Consider the following 15,183-nt stretch of genomic DNA (forward strand, 5'->3'; position numbering starts at 1 on the left):
TTCCATGTATACTCAAACTTTATTTGGTTGCCTGGGTGGGGCCGGAGAAGAGAAGGAAGAGAGTGTTGAAAGGCCAGGTCAGTAGGGATGATTCAGCACATGCTCCATGATGGTCAGAAGTGCCAGCCAGGTCTCCTGGGCTGTGGGGATGATCTGGGAAGCCGGCAGCAGGAAGCCATAGCTCCCGGTGTCCCGGAGCTCGAAGGTGAAGGAGTACTTGATGCCCTGGTTGTAGCTCCAGTCAATGCTGCCTCCACTGGCTTGGTCTGGGGCAGGAGCAGAACCAGCAGAACAAAGGTCACTCACTTGAAAATGTTTGCATGGGCCAGGCTAATGGTCCAAAGCCCAGAGCCTTGTGCAGAGTTGACTGGAGTCAGCATCTGCTAAGTTCCTGCTGTTAACCAAGCAGCCTGGCTTCCTCCCAAGAAGCTCCCCTGAAGGGTCTCAGTCTAAGAGGCCAAGAGAGGTGGACAGCCACGGGTCTCTCACTGGGGCATGCAAGGAAGCTCCCACAATTTTGAAAGCCACCTCCATCTAACAGCCACTTGGGTACAAGCCCCCCCAAGATATACCAGAGGTGCCCACTTAGGTAACCGGGATTGTCCCCCGGGATGCTGGTCTGCAGGGGGAACGTGCAAGGGCCAGAGTCAAAGCAAAAGCCCTTCGTCTGTCTTTTGCAGACAGATTTGCAGTAGGTAACACAGCCGCTGCGGAACTGGGCAGGGGAGAGGGAGGTGGCTGTGTATCAGAATTTCACTCCACGATATCGAACAAAGCAAAACCTTTTGGTTCAGGGTGAAAACCATTTCCAAGGAAGGCCTGGAGTCCAAAAGCAAAGCCAGCCCCAGGTGAGACTGTGACCCACTCACCCCCCGAAACCGGGCACTCGGGGCAGGAAGTCTGAGGTGTGTCCCTCACCCCCGCCTCTTCAGCACTCTCACCTCCTGTCAGCCACAAACGCGCTGCGTCCCCTCAGGGCTCAATGGGATCTGCACCCCCACCCCAACCTGTCCCTGCCGCAGCCACTGGGTCTCTGTGCTCTTCCTGCCATTCCCACACATGCCAAGTCAGAGCACATGGCAGGGCCTTTGTTCTAGAAGAGTCTTCTGCCTGGAAGGCTCTTCTTCAAATAGCCTCCGGCTCCATCCCTTATTTCCTTCAACGCTCGTCCAAATTTTTCTTTCTCAATGAGGCCTACGCTTAAGTCCACCTGCCCTGCTTCCACCCCCAGGACTCCTGAGTCCCCTCACCCTGTCCTAGTAGTTCTCTTCCTCCCTAGCACTCATCACCTAACACACCGTATCCTTTCCTTATTTGTGTTCGTCAGTCTCCCTGGCTAGAATGGAGGTTTCCTGATCTTTGCTTATTTTATTCCCAACTGTATCCCAAGCACACAAAACCAGACTTGGGGTATCATAGGTGTTCAGTAAACATTTGTTGACGTAAGTCCATTTTGATGTAGCAGTGCTCCTCTCAGAGGCACTGCATAGATATGTAAGCTGGGAAAAGATAGGATATATTCTCTAATTGAAGGGCATTGGAGGAAGAGTATTTTTTAAGTTGAATTTCTTAGGGATCTACAGTACAAAGGCCAGCAGAGCTCTCTACCCGCTCCATGCATGAAGCTGGACTTAAGCCCAAGAAAAGGGGACAAGAGTTCTCAGGGGAACTGAAGGGTTTGTCTGAAAGTGCTGAGGAAGGCAGAGTACATCAGGAAAGGGCCCCGCTGCCCACCAAGCCAGCAGTAGTCAGTCATGGCTGGGCCATTCTCCTTGCCCATGCTTTCAGATTGGGGCACCCTTGGCTATTTCCTCCAGGAGGGTCACTCCTGGGAAAAGCCAACTGCGCTTCCTCCCAGGACCACCCACAGAGACCATGCACCCACTTACAAATTGTTGTGATGATGCTGCCATACTTGAACTTGGTCCCATACAGAGAGGCCAGGGCCTCAACAGCAGACTTAGCCACCTGATCCTGGAGAAAATGCCAAGCAAGACTGCTTGTCATAGCCAGCAACGCCAGGCCCGCGGAACCGCGGGGCCAGGGTATCCTGGGGCTGGCAGGGTGACCCAGGAGCACACACCCTGCAGAAGCCGGCCCCCAGCAGAGAACATGGAGCCTGTTGGGCCCTACAAGTTCAGCCCTGGAAACTCAGCCGGATGTGACCTTGCAGGATGTCTGGCTGGTACATCACTGCCCTTTGGTTACCCTGCAGATCCAAGCGTGAACTTGCGGTAGAAGCTCAAAGTCCACCCCTGCCCCTTGCTCTGTCATGGGACAGAAGTGATTGAACTACTCTGTGCCTCAGCTTCCCAGACAGAAAGTCTTCCCAGTCTGCCTTGCTGGTCTTCCCAAGCCATCAGGGGTCCATGGGAGAAAGGGATGTTAGGCACAGTGTAGGCCCTCGTGCCTTAAGCAGCTTTGATAGGTAAAGACACAGGCCTGCTCAAAGCTGCCTTTGGAATGAGAGGGCAAGCAGGGATCAGCACATACCAGCTCAGCCTTGTCTGCAGGTGCTTCTGTTTTGTACCCATAGGGATAGAGAAGGAGCTGGGAGTAGCTGTGGATGGAGATGAAGGCTTTGAAGTTCCCATGGTCTTTCACAAAGTTCACGACGGACTTGACCTCCACTTCGGAATTGGCATACTTGCCATGGTAAGTCTCCGAGCAGGGGCTGCTGCTGGCTCCTGCCTCTGTGGGAGGGGAGAGGGGGTAGCTGGCATTCCTTACACTCAAGCTGTGTGGTTTCCATGGCTTCTGGGCTTTGCACGACTTGAGATGCAGGAGGGATCCCAGATAAGAGATCCCAGATAAGGAAAGGGCAGACCCCAGATAAGGAAAGGGAAGAAGCCTTTTATAACCTGGGGGTCCTTCCTCTCTCCCCAGCCAAACTTGGACAGAGCTGATGGACACACCCAGAAAGGTAAGAATGGCTCTTCATCCAAGACCAGTTCCTGCAGTGAAGTGACCATGGAGGGAAGGAGCTGAAGTTACCCTAGAAAACCCATAGATTGGTTTCAGACCTCAGTTCCATTGGGGAGGACTTTCTTTTTACAGGCAAGGGACAAGCAGATCTCAGAGGGCCACCTTCCTCACTGAGCACCTTGAAGGAAGAGCCAACATTCCCCACACGCCCCCACTGCTGGGGCAGAAAAGGGGTGGGCGTGACAGGACAAAGAACAATAAGAACCCATTCTGGGGTGTCCCATCCCTGCTCCCCAAACCACCCTGGGCCTTACTCCCAAATCCAGCGTCCCAGTTCCTGTTGGCATCTGCCCCAACACACGTGGACCCCGACGTGAGTGAGCGAGTCTTGCGCCACAGTCGATTCTGAGAAAGGAAAAGTGATCAGCCACCCGACAGAGGCCACACTCAACACAGAGCCTCAATCCGGAGCCCGGGTGTAGACACGGTATAGGATCAGACACGTTCAACGGGTTGCTAGGGAGGAAGATCTGCAAAGGGGGCTCCTGGCTGAAGGAAAATGGAGGAAAGAAGGGATGGCATTTGGCCAGAGAGTTCTACGGGTGGAAGGTGAGGAAGACATGTGGCACCCCCCCAACCCCTTACACTAGTGATTGGTAGCATGCTTTCCCACAGAAATAAAACAGAACCAGGAACTAAGGTCTGCGCAGTGTGTCTCCACTGGGGACAGCTCTGTGCCCCACAGCCTGGACATTTGGCAATGTCTGACGATGGTTTTGGTTGTCTCATCTGGGGGCTTGAGGAGGTCAGGATGCTGCTTGCACAGGACAGCCCCCCACACAAAAAGGATTATCTGTCCAAAGCGTCAAGAAGACCGGGGTCAAGAACCCCTAAGTCGAGGAGGACAGGTCTGTGTGTCCCTCCCTCCACTTCTGGGATTGAGATGAGGGATGAGTGGCTTGTGGGGCTCAGAGGACAGAGGCCCACCCTGCTTTCCCCAAGATCAGGAGAAGGCCTGTACCTTGCTGTGGGTGAAGGCAAAACCATCAGGGTTGGTGACGATCTCCAAGAATATGTCCATGTTGTCAAGAACGGCGGTGAAAGCCCGGTCCCGGCCATAGTCTTGTGTGATCTGGTGGGGGTTAGGGAGCAGAGAGGCAGAGCAGGCTGGGCCAGGCATCTGCCATGCTAGAGCAATGGATGCCCGCCCTCTACCTCCCTCTGTGGTCATTGCTTCTGGGTGGGAAGCAGGGGCCAGGGCTTCTGTGGGCCTTAGACACCATGCCCTACCTGGCGAGAGTACCCTCACCTCCCCAGGCTTACCTTCTTTGCAAACCAGACGCCGCTGGCCTGGGTGATCCACTCCCGGGAATGGATGCCCGAGTCAATCCAGATGGCTGGACGGTTGTTTCCCCCAGTGCTGAACTGGATGAGAAGAGTAGGAAATAGTTCAGCTGGGGCCCCGTCTCGCCTCCTTGAAGGGGGGTACACCCCGAGCCAGGGGCTGTCTGCTCTCTGGTATCTCAGACTGCGGATCTGTTTGTGGGGCCGTCACTCAGGTGGGATGTGGGGGTGGGTCTGGACGAGGATGCTGCCGGGCCTGGCCTCCTGTCCTCAGCTCAAGCTTGGGGCAAATATGACTCAGCCAGACTTTCGGGCCCCACCACGTTCCAATTCCTGTACGTAGCTCTCTGTCAGGGGTCACGAACAAAAAATTTTATCTGGACTATCAGACTCTGGGATACTTTTCACAATGTGACACTTGCCTGGAAATACCTGGGTCACCTATAAGTTTAAACTGTGTATGTACAGATATGCACACACCTATGCTACACAGGAAGCCCATATAACAGTGTGTTCTCTGTAAGCCTGGGCTCACCCATGGAAGCCCACACACAAATGTGCGTGCCCATTCTTGCAGATGTGCCCACGTGCATCCACTTGCAGGCGCCCGTTACCTTCAGCACGTAGATGGGACGGCCTTCGTAGCTGCTGCCGATCTGGAGCTTGCTGACGAGCTGTGGGTACTCGGCCACCAGTGTGTCTATGAAGTCGTAAATCTGAGGAGGCAGAGGAGGGAAGGCTGCCTGCATGGCTTCCAGGCACCTGGATGCCTCCCTTAGCAGCTCTGTCAGCAAGCCTGCTGTGAGCCCTGAATGCGGAGGAGCCACAGCCCAGAGCCTCCAGGCCACGTGGAGACAGAGCAGATGCCACGCACACCCCGGCTGTCCCTGGCGCATTCTGCCAGTCTGACGAAGAGCTTGGTGCTTGTGGAGAGTGGCCCCCCGGGGTCCCTCACCTCCTCCAAGGTGTGGTAGGTCGCGTAGTTAAAGGTGTTCGTGCTGCGGGCCCGGCTCTGGGAGGCGAACATCTGCTCCTGCTCCTCGTCCAGCAGCGACTGCACGTCCTCGATCATGATTGTGTATCTGATGCCGTGGGCCTCCAGGAAGGCTTTGACGGCCTGGATGCTAGGGAAGGGCACTCGGACATCGATAGGGGAGCCTGGCCCGGCAGGGCCCCTCCAAAAGTCCAGCTGGGGAGGACAAGAGCCACTTGTCACAGCGGGCTGGGAAAGGGACCACCTGGGAAGGGGTGTTGGCACCAGAATTTCCCATATAATTGGTGATGGGGCACGGGTGTTAGGGGAAGAGGATGAAGGGAACCCCTGGGCACTGGACAAAGTCCAGTATGATCAGAGAAATGGCCAGTAAGCAGAGTGGAGGGGCTTTGAGACAGTAAGAGAGAGAGAACTAGAAGTTGGGGTGGGGATGGGGGACTCCTTTGCTCAGATGCTCAAAGGCAGCAAGATTCTGGAACTGGGAGGTTTAAGTCACTTCCTAAAAGGGATCAGTCCCACGGCGCCTTCCTGGGTGGCTGGGGAGAGAAAGCCCAGGCCCCAGGCGGCCCCAGGTTGGTGGTGGTCTGGGGCGAGCCCATCTGCCCTGAGAGGCACCCTGGGGCCTCGGGGCAGCTCCCACCATCCTCTGACCTGCAGATGCTCCAGGTCCTCCAGCTCCTTCACCGTCTGCACCTGGGCTTCATCGGCCACAGAGATTCGGAGCACCTGGTGCCTGGGCAGAGCAGGAGGGGAGACTGAGGGCCTGAGCAGCTTCTATGCTCCCCAGGTGGGAGAAGGGTGGCTGGGCCTCAGTCCTCTGGGCTGAGCAGGGGAAGCACAAGGGGTCCTAGAAATGGGAGGCCTGGGCTCCTCGGAAGCTTCTGGACACTGCTGCTGTCCCCCTCCCAGCTTAGACTCCTTCTCCAAAGCTAGTCAGGCCTCCTTCTGCCTCCTCTTCTGAAAATTCCTCCTCAGAGCTCAGATTTCTCCAGGGCTCAAGAGGCTGTCCTGAGAGACCGGACCCTTTCTCAGGCCTGGTGCCCAGTCAGCCTGCCTTCCAGGATGTGCTCGTCTGCCGCTCTGTGGCCATCTTCCCTCCAGACGCTGGCTGGGGGTTGAGTCCTCCCTATCTCCCCTCTGAGCACCCCCGTCCTCTCCATGCTCCTACCCCACAAAGTCCTCTTTGCCAAGGGCAGCCCCCAGCAGCACACTCAAAATCAGCAGTCCCTGCATGCTGCAGCCAGTTGGGAAGGTCAATGGAAGCAGAGAAGCTCCTGGGGCCTTTTAAACTCTCCCAAGACAGAGGTCTCCTGGCTGTGCCCAAGAGTTGTCCTTCCGCTTACACCTGGGCCCTATCCCACGGGGAGCAAGGGACGGGAGTTCCAAACTCTGACACCTTCCCACCCTTCCTGATAAAGTGGCAGGGAACAGGGCAGCTGGAGAGATAAGCCAGGCCTCAACCCCTGGCCATAAGGGGCGAGCCTGGGCCTGAGGGTCAGCTAGGGCTTGAGGTCTCCCAGCTGGAACCCTGATTGCCCAGAGCCCTGCAGCTCACAACCCCTATGGTCCTGTTTACTGACCCGCAATGGAGAAGAAGCCAGGACTCTGGAGCAGCCGCACCAGCTGCGGCCTCATGTGCGGTGTCCTCTTCTCCCATGTCCCTGAGCATCAGCTCTTTTGTTCCTATGGGAGAGCCAGCTGGGACCCTCTGTCCCCGGCCAGCTCCCAGATTTGCTGGCTCCTCACCACACTGGCTCTGTCCAGGGCCACCTGACCTGTAGGGTACCAGCCCCATGAAGGAAACTTTCCACTCCACTCTTACCAGTCTCGGTGGCTTTGTGGGAATCAGGCCACTGCACAGAAGTAGAAGTTTCTCTCCACCCTCAGTGCTCTAGGGCTCTGGGATCAAGGGTTGACCTTGATGGGAACTGTAACCAGATATCCTCTGAGTAGAAAGTGCAGTGGTGGGAACCAGGGCCAGACCCCTGTTGGGACTGCACAGTGTACAGGAGAAACTGGAATTCACAAAGGGGAGTTTGCTCTGGCTCTGGATGCTGACCTCATTGTAGAGACATCTAACACAAATCCGCCCTCATCCACAGGGGCCCCGGAGGTTCCCCAGCAGCATCTGGGGGCCCTGCTCTGGGTCAGGGCCTCAGGCTTTGGCACTGCCAACAACCAAGGTGGCCCTTTCTGCTTTCCATCTGTTCCCTCTGCCTCCCCAGCCCACCTCCTACCTGGCCAACATTCCTATGCCACAACTCTCTCCTGAGCGTATGTCTGGGAAGATGAGACAACACTGCATCCATCCTCAACAGATGCTGAGCCTCCATGAAGACCATTCCCTTCTACGCTGGCCGTCTTGCCTGCCCTCCAGACCCCAGGCAAGGCTCACCTCCCCCTGAGGCTTCCCCTGGCTTCTTTCTCTCTCACCTATCTGCCCCTTCTCTGAATGCTCATCTCTTTACTCATTCATCCTTCTGGGCCAGGTCCTGTGCTCCGCCCTGAGATGATGCCCAAGGCAGATGGGTCCCTGATCTCACAGAACTCAGTCTAATGGGGAAGACAGAAGTAACCAACCTGCTTGTGCTCTCTCAAGTTTTCCAAGAAGCTGTCGGTCAATAAGACAGGATTAAACACGCAAAAGATTCATGGGGAGACACATCTATGAAGGATAAAGGGGAAAGAGAAGACCCTTCACCTCGCTGCAGGTCTGACACCTGGGAGAGGGTTGGGCAGGAGGAACTCAGGCAGCCGTGCAGTTCTGAGGACATTTTGGCCAGGCTGATGCAGAATCTTGGAGCCAACCTTGTAGTTCAGGGAATCTTATGTCCTACAGGAATGCTGGTACTAGTGCTGCATCGTGCTCTGTCACTAGGTGGGAGCAGCCTGTGGGAAGTGTGGCCTCATCACACCACAGCAGTGCTCCCCACTGACTTGTCAGGGAGCTGAGAGAGCTCACCGTCTAGTGGGAAAGACAGAAGTAACCAACCAACTCGTTGGTTCTCCAATAGGTCTCCAAGAAGCTGTCACCAAGATAGGATTAAACATGCAAGACACTCATCGGGCTGCTCTCCTTGCTGTAGGAGCCCTGAGCAGTGCATTTCCTGTGATGGGAAGTGAAAAGTACCAGTAGGACTATGGACTCAGAACTGTGGGCCCATCCAAGAGTATCCAGGGAAGACTACCAAGAAAGTGAAACTTGACCTGGGTCTTCACGACTGGGTTTTTCCAGGGATGGAAGGGAGGGGGTGTTTATCACACTGTTCGGTGCTTGAACACAAACGGATGTTTCTCCTGGTTGTTCCCAGAGTGTTATTTCTGTCTCCCCAATGAGACTAGACATTTCCTGAGACCAAGAACTGGGTCCCACCCATTCTTCATAGTCCCCCTCATCCCTGTAGTGCTCTCAAGCTGTTCTAATCTGTTCCCCACCAGGAAAGCAGCTTTTGTAGAGCCTCTCTTTAGTGTGAATTATGAAAACAGTATTTCTCTTTCTATTTCTAAATTAAAGCAGTCCTACAATTTTTAATGTTTCATGCACACTACACACGTTGAAGGAGGTATTGGCTGGTTCTTGGCCTTTTGTGAATTCCTTCCAGAAAAGACAAGCCCATTGGAAAAGGGGGAGAGGGAGAGGCACTGCCTTGCCAAGGGGGCCTCTTGCTGCCTCCAGCCAGCAATCTAAGGTGTCCAAGATTCATATAATCTATTTTCTTGCAAGGTTGGAAAAGATTAATTCAATGCCACTAACTAAAATTAGGGCCAGCGCTGGCAGGAAGCTGAAAGCACAGTGGCAGAGGAATGTGGGTCTCAGGTGGAAGTTAAGCCTAATTCCTGGGGTCCCTCCAAGGCACCTCAGGAAGCTGAAAATTGCCTTCTGGTAAAGACCAATTTGCTAGACTGAAACCTGGGGCAGAGGGCCACAGCTCTGCCTCTCTACCCATGGGCGTGTTTCACATCGGTCTACAGCAAGGGCAAAAGATGAGGGCCATTGGGCTGAAAGCTGGGGGAACACGCAGAGCACCAAGACCTATTAGCATGAGAAAGAAACCACCAGGCTGACATCTAGATTCAAGGACAAGTCACTGGATAAGTGCCTGAGTGCAAATAGGAGACCTGCTATTGCCACATGGACAAGCATTCAGTGTCCCTCCCTCTTTCCTGCTGGCTGAGCAAACCCAGATTGTATGCGGGTGTCACGCCTTGGGAAAGTCACCCCATTCCCAGCTTAGGGATAAATTCTAAGATTGGTCTAAGACAATCTTCAAGGCATGTCATTCTCTTTTGCAAGTGATTGGCTTAGAGGGGGCATGTGACACAGTTTTGTCAGTGAGATGTGAGGGGATGCCAGTGAGGAATCTTCTAGAAAATGTATCCCCACTCTTGAGAAGGAGGTACCTTTCTCTGGATACTGTCAACTCTGTTACCCCACCTTTGGACTATATAATATGAAAAAATATACATTTTATTAAGTGGGATTTCTGTTGTTGCTGTAAAAAGCATTCTAACTGATGCACTTATAAGCTTTTAAAGTACTTGTATTGTCAGAAGACAATAAATTCTAGCCCAAGGGAGGTTTTATGTGAAATGGAGAAAGGCATCCCTCCCACTCTAGACAGACATCATCCCTTTTCCTCAGGAGAATACCTTTGTGGAGTGCACAAACCGGGCAACTATCCGTGACAGCCCTGTTGCCAGAGAATGCCCAAGCATGGTCAACAGAAGCTCTAAGACAATGCCTAGAAATCCCCAAACCAAAACCTAGAAAATGGGTTGTTAAAGAGGCATAAGGAGAAACAGTCCCCTATGTCCATATTAGAGATCAAAGGGGGACACTGGGCAAGCAATATCTTTGAAGAAAGCAGAAATGGGTGCAGTCAGAATGGTTGGATGCAGTAGACAGATGAGACTTCAGCTATCCCTCTTTGGCAAGTGTGTTTGAGGCTGTACATTGTACAGTGTGTGTATGGGAAAAGAAGTCTACGGGAATTTGGGGCAGGCAAGTGGTGGACTGTAAAGGACATCTCTCATTTGCCCCACCCAGTATCCTCCTCCTCCTGATAACAGCACCTCCATTTCCCCTTAGGGTCCACCCTTCCTGACTCTGAGGCCATGTGATTCAGGTGGACTTAGCCACCCTGACCCCACCCCAGCTCTAGGGATAAGCCAACAAATTCTTTTTCCTCAAGCTTTTTCAAGTTGGTTTTCTGTCACATGTGACTGAAAAAAAGTCCCCAGCTATAAAATAGATAACTAATAAGAACCTACTGTACACCACAGGGAGCTCTACCCAATACGTCTTTTCCTATATGGGAAAAGAATCTAAAAAGAGTAGATATCTGTATATGTATAACTGATTCACTTTGCTGTGCACCTGAAACCAACACAACACTTAAAATCAACTAGACTCCAATAAAAGATTTAAAAAAGAAAAAAGTACCCAGCTATCACAGACATTGTCTAACTTCATATGATTTGGGGCAGGTCCCTGTACATCCCTGGACCTCAGTTTCTTCATCTATGAAGTGAGGGTGTTGGTTGGAATGATCTCCATGGTCCCTTCCAGCTGTGACACTTTATGATTCTAGGACCTTTGTATTTTTATCCCCAAACAAATCACAGCCATGGTGACAGATCTAGGCAGAGTGGAGAGAGGCTTGCCGGGTTTGTGGGAAGATCAGAAGGAGCCACAGGGGCCCAGGGGGACTGGGGTTCGCAATGGGTAAGTATTCCCAGGGCAGTGTAGGTAGAGAAGGACCACATCCTGCTGAAGCTGTAGTAGGGGGCTGTGGGGTGGGGGCGTGGGGGAGGTGGAAGACAAGGACGAGGAGGTCCGTCAGCAGCCTCCTTGAGCTTTGCTTTCATAACTGAGTGTCCAGTAGAGCCCATTTGTTTGCTTTGAAGCTGTGGAACTGTCACTTTAAAATAGCTAGCAGTGTTTGTCCCCAAAATAGAGGCAGACTTTTTCTTTGGAGGAAGACTCTCCTAGAGAGAGAAGCACTCCAATGGGTCTTCAGGAAAAGTCAAGCCAGAGCCCAACTCTCAGAACAGAGAGGCAGAAGACAGGGGAACTAAGCAGGAATGTCCCATGTGTAGAAGGAAAAATGGGGAAGGGGAGGTTTGCTTCTGACTGAGTCTGGGAGAGGAGCTGGGGAGCACTTGAGGGGGTATCACTACACTTGGGGGGGCAGGATGGGCTGCCCTAGCAACGTGGGAGCAGGCAGAGGGTCAAGGAGAATGGAGGTTGTAGGGGTTACCTCACAAAGGGGCACGAACCACCCATTCCAATGCCCGCAATCTCCAGCATCCAATTTAAGTGCTTTATTTTCTACATTGCATTTCCTTTCTGTTTTCCCAAGTGACATTCTGTGAGATGTTACCCTGTGGTCTTGGCTACGCTTTGGGGAACTGAGGGATGTGGGCTGATGGTTGGGGTGGGGTTGGGGTAGGGGAGCCACAGAACTTAGTGAAGCTGGTTAGGAGAGAGCAAGAGGCCAAGTGCAGACCCTGGGGCGAGGTTAGTGAGGGACAAGCCAAACGAACAGATTTTGCAAATGTATCATCATTCCCAAGGATGGTCCCGAATCCTGGAGGAAGGAGATGCTCTGAAGGTGAACAGGCTGGAGTTGTCCTTCAGGACACACACACCCCCCAACCCGCAAGAGGAACATGGCCTCGCCAGTTTGTCAAGCACTGACGGGCCCTGTGTTCGCTGGTTTCCCCCTCCGTTTGTACTCAGGGGCTGCCTGGGCCTTCTTATTTTCCTAAAGAAGCTTTTTAAATTTAAATTTTATTTCTCAGCAAAGTCATGCTCTCCCCGGCCCTGTCTGGGGTGGTCAGAGGGGAGATGCAGGCGGGTGAGGGACGTGCACAGCACCTCACTGGCCTCCCAGGACCCCAGCCACTAGCCCATCACCCTCGGCCTCTGCCGCCTGCCCTGCCCTCACACGGGACTCGTTCACCTTCCAAACTGCCTGCCTAGTTTGTTTTTTTAAGAAGGCAATAACCACAGCACATTCACTGTGGTTCTTTATAGCTTTCCATATGTATAATCACTCTCTCTCTCTTCGATTTTTCCAATGTTTTTTTTTCTTTTAAATAAATGCTCATAAATTTTACTGGTGAAAAGGATGAAAAAACACACCAAAAAAGGACAGTTTGTTGGGAGGAAAAAAAAAAAAAAAAAAAAACAAGCAGAATGCAGGAAAAAAAAATTCTTGTTTAGCATTATATACCGAAGAAATGGCAGGGGGGTGGGGGGCAGTTCAAGTTTTATGAAAAGGAGATTACTCTGTGGTATCTCCACAACTTGTGTGTCTAAGTCTTGAGCTTTCACTTGATAAACCCGCAGCCATCACCCCCGCCCCGGGCTTGCTGAGGAGGCGCCTCAGTCCTAGGAGGACGATCCCTGGCTTCTCTCAGCCATTAGGTTCACGTGGGGATGATCCAGAGGCCCCCAGTCTTTATAACTGCAAAGGGGTGGATTAGAAGCTTTCAAAGGACCCTTTCATCTGGAAAGTTCTATGGCTTTATGATTAAGTCAGTCACTTGATGAGCTAGAGCAAAGACATGGATTCAGAGGCCCCTTCAAATCCTCTCCCCTCTCAGAGCGTCTGCCACAGACTCTGCTGGCTGCCTTCCCCATATCCATCCTCTCCTCCCTCTCTGCCAGCAGAACTCCAATTTGGGGTGGGGAGGAGGGGTCAGCAATGACCCAGCCTCTCTTGCAGCTGGGCGTGGCCCCCTGACACAGTCCCAGCCAATAAGATCTAAGTTTAAGTCCATGGATGGCCAACTCAGCTGGCTCACATTTTTTTTGCCCCTTGCCCTTCCTGCCTGGAATTCAATCATATGATGGTGACAGACTAGGAGTTAAAATGATAGCAGAGTGGCAAAACAGAACAGGCCAGAGGGGTCTGGGTCCCCAGGGCACCAAGGAGTCACTGAACTAGCCCTGGAATATGCACCTCAGATGACTTATGTAGGAGAAACAAAACCTTGATCTGGTTAAGCCACAGTGAGGTGGGTTTCTGTCACATATGCTAAACCTAGTCCTAATCGGTACTAAACTGAGGAGAAGAAACACCCGCCTTCAACACCTGTTGAGTGCCTACTGTGTGCCTGACAGGAACTGAGTGAGAGTGAATGACCCAGACGTGGTCGTTCCCCTCAGAGGCTCTCAAACTAGCAGTGAAGACAAGGACAAAGGAGTCGATGAACGACTATCACTGCTATCAGAGAAATTAACAAGGCTGGGGAAAAGAAAATAACAGCTCTACTTCCCGTGGGCGGTGCCAGAAGGACGAGTGAGGAAATGAAATTGAAGGGGAAATGTTAAAGGAGTGGGCCGCGTGAGGGAAGAATACGAGGAAACAATATTCCTGGCAAGGCGGAGCAGCACATGCAAAGGCCTCTGGCTGGGCAGGCGCTGAAGGAACTGAGAGAACGACGGTGAGGTTGGGGCTGATGAAGGAGGTATCGAAACAAGGTGAGAGCGGGCTGGCCACCTTGTAGGGCCTGGCAGGGGCAGCCATGCAGCACCCTGGGTGGGTTTTATCTTAAGTCATTGAAGGATTTTAAGGAAAAAGTTACCTTTTAAGAAGACCCCTATCTGGAACGCAGTTTCAGCCCCAGCTTCTGTGGGCCTGTTGGCTGCACAGAGATCTTGCCAATGTGGCTGTGAGAACAAGTTCCTGGCCCCGGTCCTGAAGGGCTCTGGGCATGACTCGGGGTCACCTGCAGGCCAGTCCCTGGCCTGCCACCTGCGTGCCTTTTAAAAGCCACTGTCCTCTCTGAGCCTGAGCTTCCTCAACTGAAAATAAGGACAGTACTAGTCCTACCTCTTAGAGCTGTGAGGAGGCAATGTGTTGAATCCTTGGAACCATGCCTGGCACACAGTATGTACCAGAAAAGAGTTTATTATTTTCACTGCTACTGGGAAGCCCATTAGGGTCCAGCTACTCCTGCCTCTAAGGCGATGTGTCTCCAACTAGGCATTAGCATCACCTGGGTCCCATCCTCAGAGATTCTAATTTAGTAGGGCTGGGATGGCCTGAAAATTTGCGTTTCCAATAAGCTCCCAGGTGATGCTGATGCCTGTGGTCTGCAGACCACACTGCATTAGGCTAGGGTCAAGGCAGCCACTTGGGAATATTTTGGAGAAGGATGACTGGCTTCCCACTGTTGTAGCCACCCTCAGCCCTAATAGACAATGGCAGAGGGTAGGAGCCCCAAAGCCCCAACTCCCCCAGAAGACTTGAACATGTTCCTTCTGGGAGGCAGGAGATCAGAGATCAGAGATTCTCAGCCTTTAAGGGACCTCAGAATTTCTGGGGAAGATGGTAAAAATACAGATCTGGGGGGCCACCCCAGAGATTGTTTCAGTCTTGGGATAGAACCCAAACGTCTTTATGTTAATGACTCCCTATAGATTCTGCCACCGGCTACACTTGGACACAAGGTGACATGGCAGTTTTGCAGTTAGACAAACCCAAGGTCAAATCTCCCTCAGCTTGCAGTCTGTGTGGTCTTCTGTGACCTTTAAAACCTCTCTACTTCATGCTCTCCTTATCTGAGCTTATTAATACTAGTGATATCCTCCCCCTAAGGATAAAATAAAAATATTTGTACAAAGGGCATAAAAGTTATAATCACAGGCTTCAGTGTGCAAAAGTATGACTTGCTTTATTTATCTATAGCTTATATTAACTTAAGCCACGGCCTCGGGTTTCTGTTAATAGCAGAAAACTTCAGCTTGGAAATTCTAGACCACGTCCAGCTTAAAAAAAAATTCAAGTCTCTTTTTGGGAAACTCTAGCCCGAGTCAGGATTCTTTCATCCTCTGTCGCTTGCCCTTCCCCTGGAAATGATCTAGGTTCTTCAGGGGCTCATTTCCATGACTTCTCAGGCTTCCCCCG

At 52.4% G+C, this 15,183-nt stretch overlaps 2 protein-coding genes across 4 annotated transcripts in view; both read right to left on the bottom strand.

Moving 5' to 3' along the window:
- CPA1 (carboxypeptidase A1) lies at positions 1–6,496 on the bottom strand. 2 transcript variants are annotated; one of them, XM_057733482.1, is made up of 10 exons: positions 6,432–6,496; positions 5,915–5,996; positions 5,225–5,458; positions 4,884–4,985; positions 4,249–4,350; positions 3,947–4,057; positions 3,240–3,330; positions 2,494–2,693; positions 1,890–1,974; positions 18–266 (listed from the first exon to the last, which is right to left on the bottom strand). In XM_057733482.1, the coding sequence occupies exons 1-10, from the start codon at positions 6,494–6,496 to the stop codon at positions 79–81; spliced, it is 1,260 nt and encodes a 419-aa protein (XP_057589465.1). In that variant the 3' UTR covers positions 18–78. The 2 variants fall into 2 exon arrangements, with proteins under 2 accessions (XP_057589464.1, XP_057589465.1); XM_057733481.1 differs by lacking the exon at positions 6,432–6,496 and having other exon boundaries at positions 1–266; positions 5,915–6,013.
- CPA5 (carboxypeptidase A5) overlaps positions 5,985–15,183 on the bottom strand; it is a 29,182-nt gene continuing 19,983 nt past the window's right edge. For both annotated transcript variants that reach the window (XM_057733480.1, XM_057733479.1), the window contains 2 exons: positions 7,844–7,928; positions 5,985–5,996 (listed from right to left, as the gene is read on the bottom strand). The gene's annotated coding sequence lies outside the window, so the exon portion shown is untranslated. The remainder of the gene's footprint in view (positions 5,997–7,843; positions 7,929–15,183) is intronic.

This window comes from Hippopotamus amphibius, chromosome 4 (genome assembly GCF_030028045.1).
Source record: "Hippopotamus amphibius kiboko isolate mHipAmp2 chromosome 4, mHipAmp2.hap2, whole genome shotgun sequence".
NCBI lineage: Eukaryota > Metazoa > Chordata > Mammalia > Artiodactyla > Hippopotamidae > Hippopotamus > Hippopotamus amphibius.

Coding starts and splice junctions, on each gene's coding strand:
- CPA1 (XM_057733482.1), bottom strand. CDS start 6,496: ATGCAGGGACTGCTGATTTTGAGTGTGCTGCTGGGGGCTGCCCTTGGC. Junction 4,058..4,248: donor GCGTCTGGTTTGCAAAGAAG/GTAAGCCTGGGG, acceptor AACCCCCACCAG/ATCACACAAGACTATGGCCG. Junction 2,694..3,239: donor CTGGGACGCTGGATTTGGGA/GTAAGGCCCAGG, acceptor CCCCTCCCACAG/AGGCAGGAGCCAGCAGCAGC.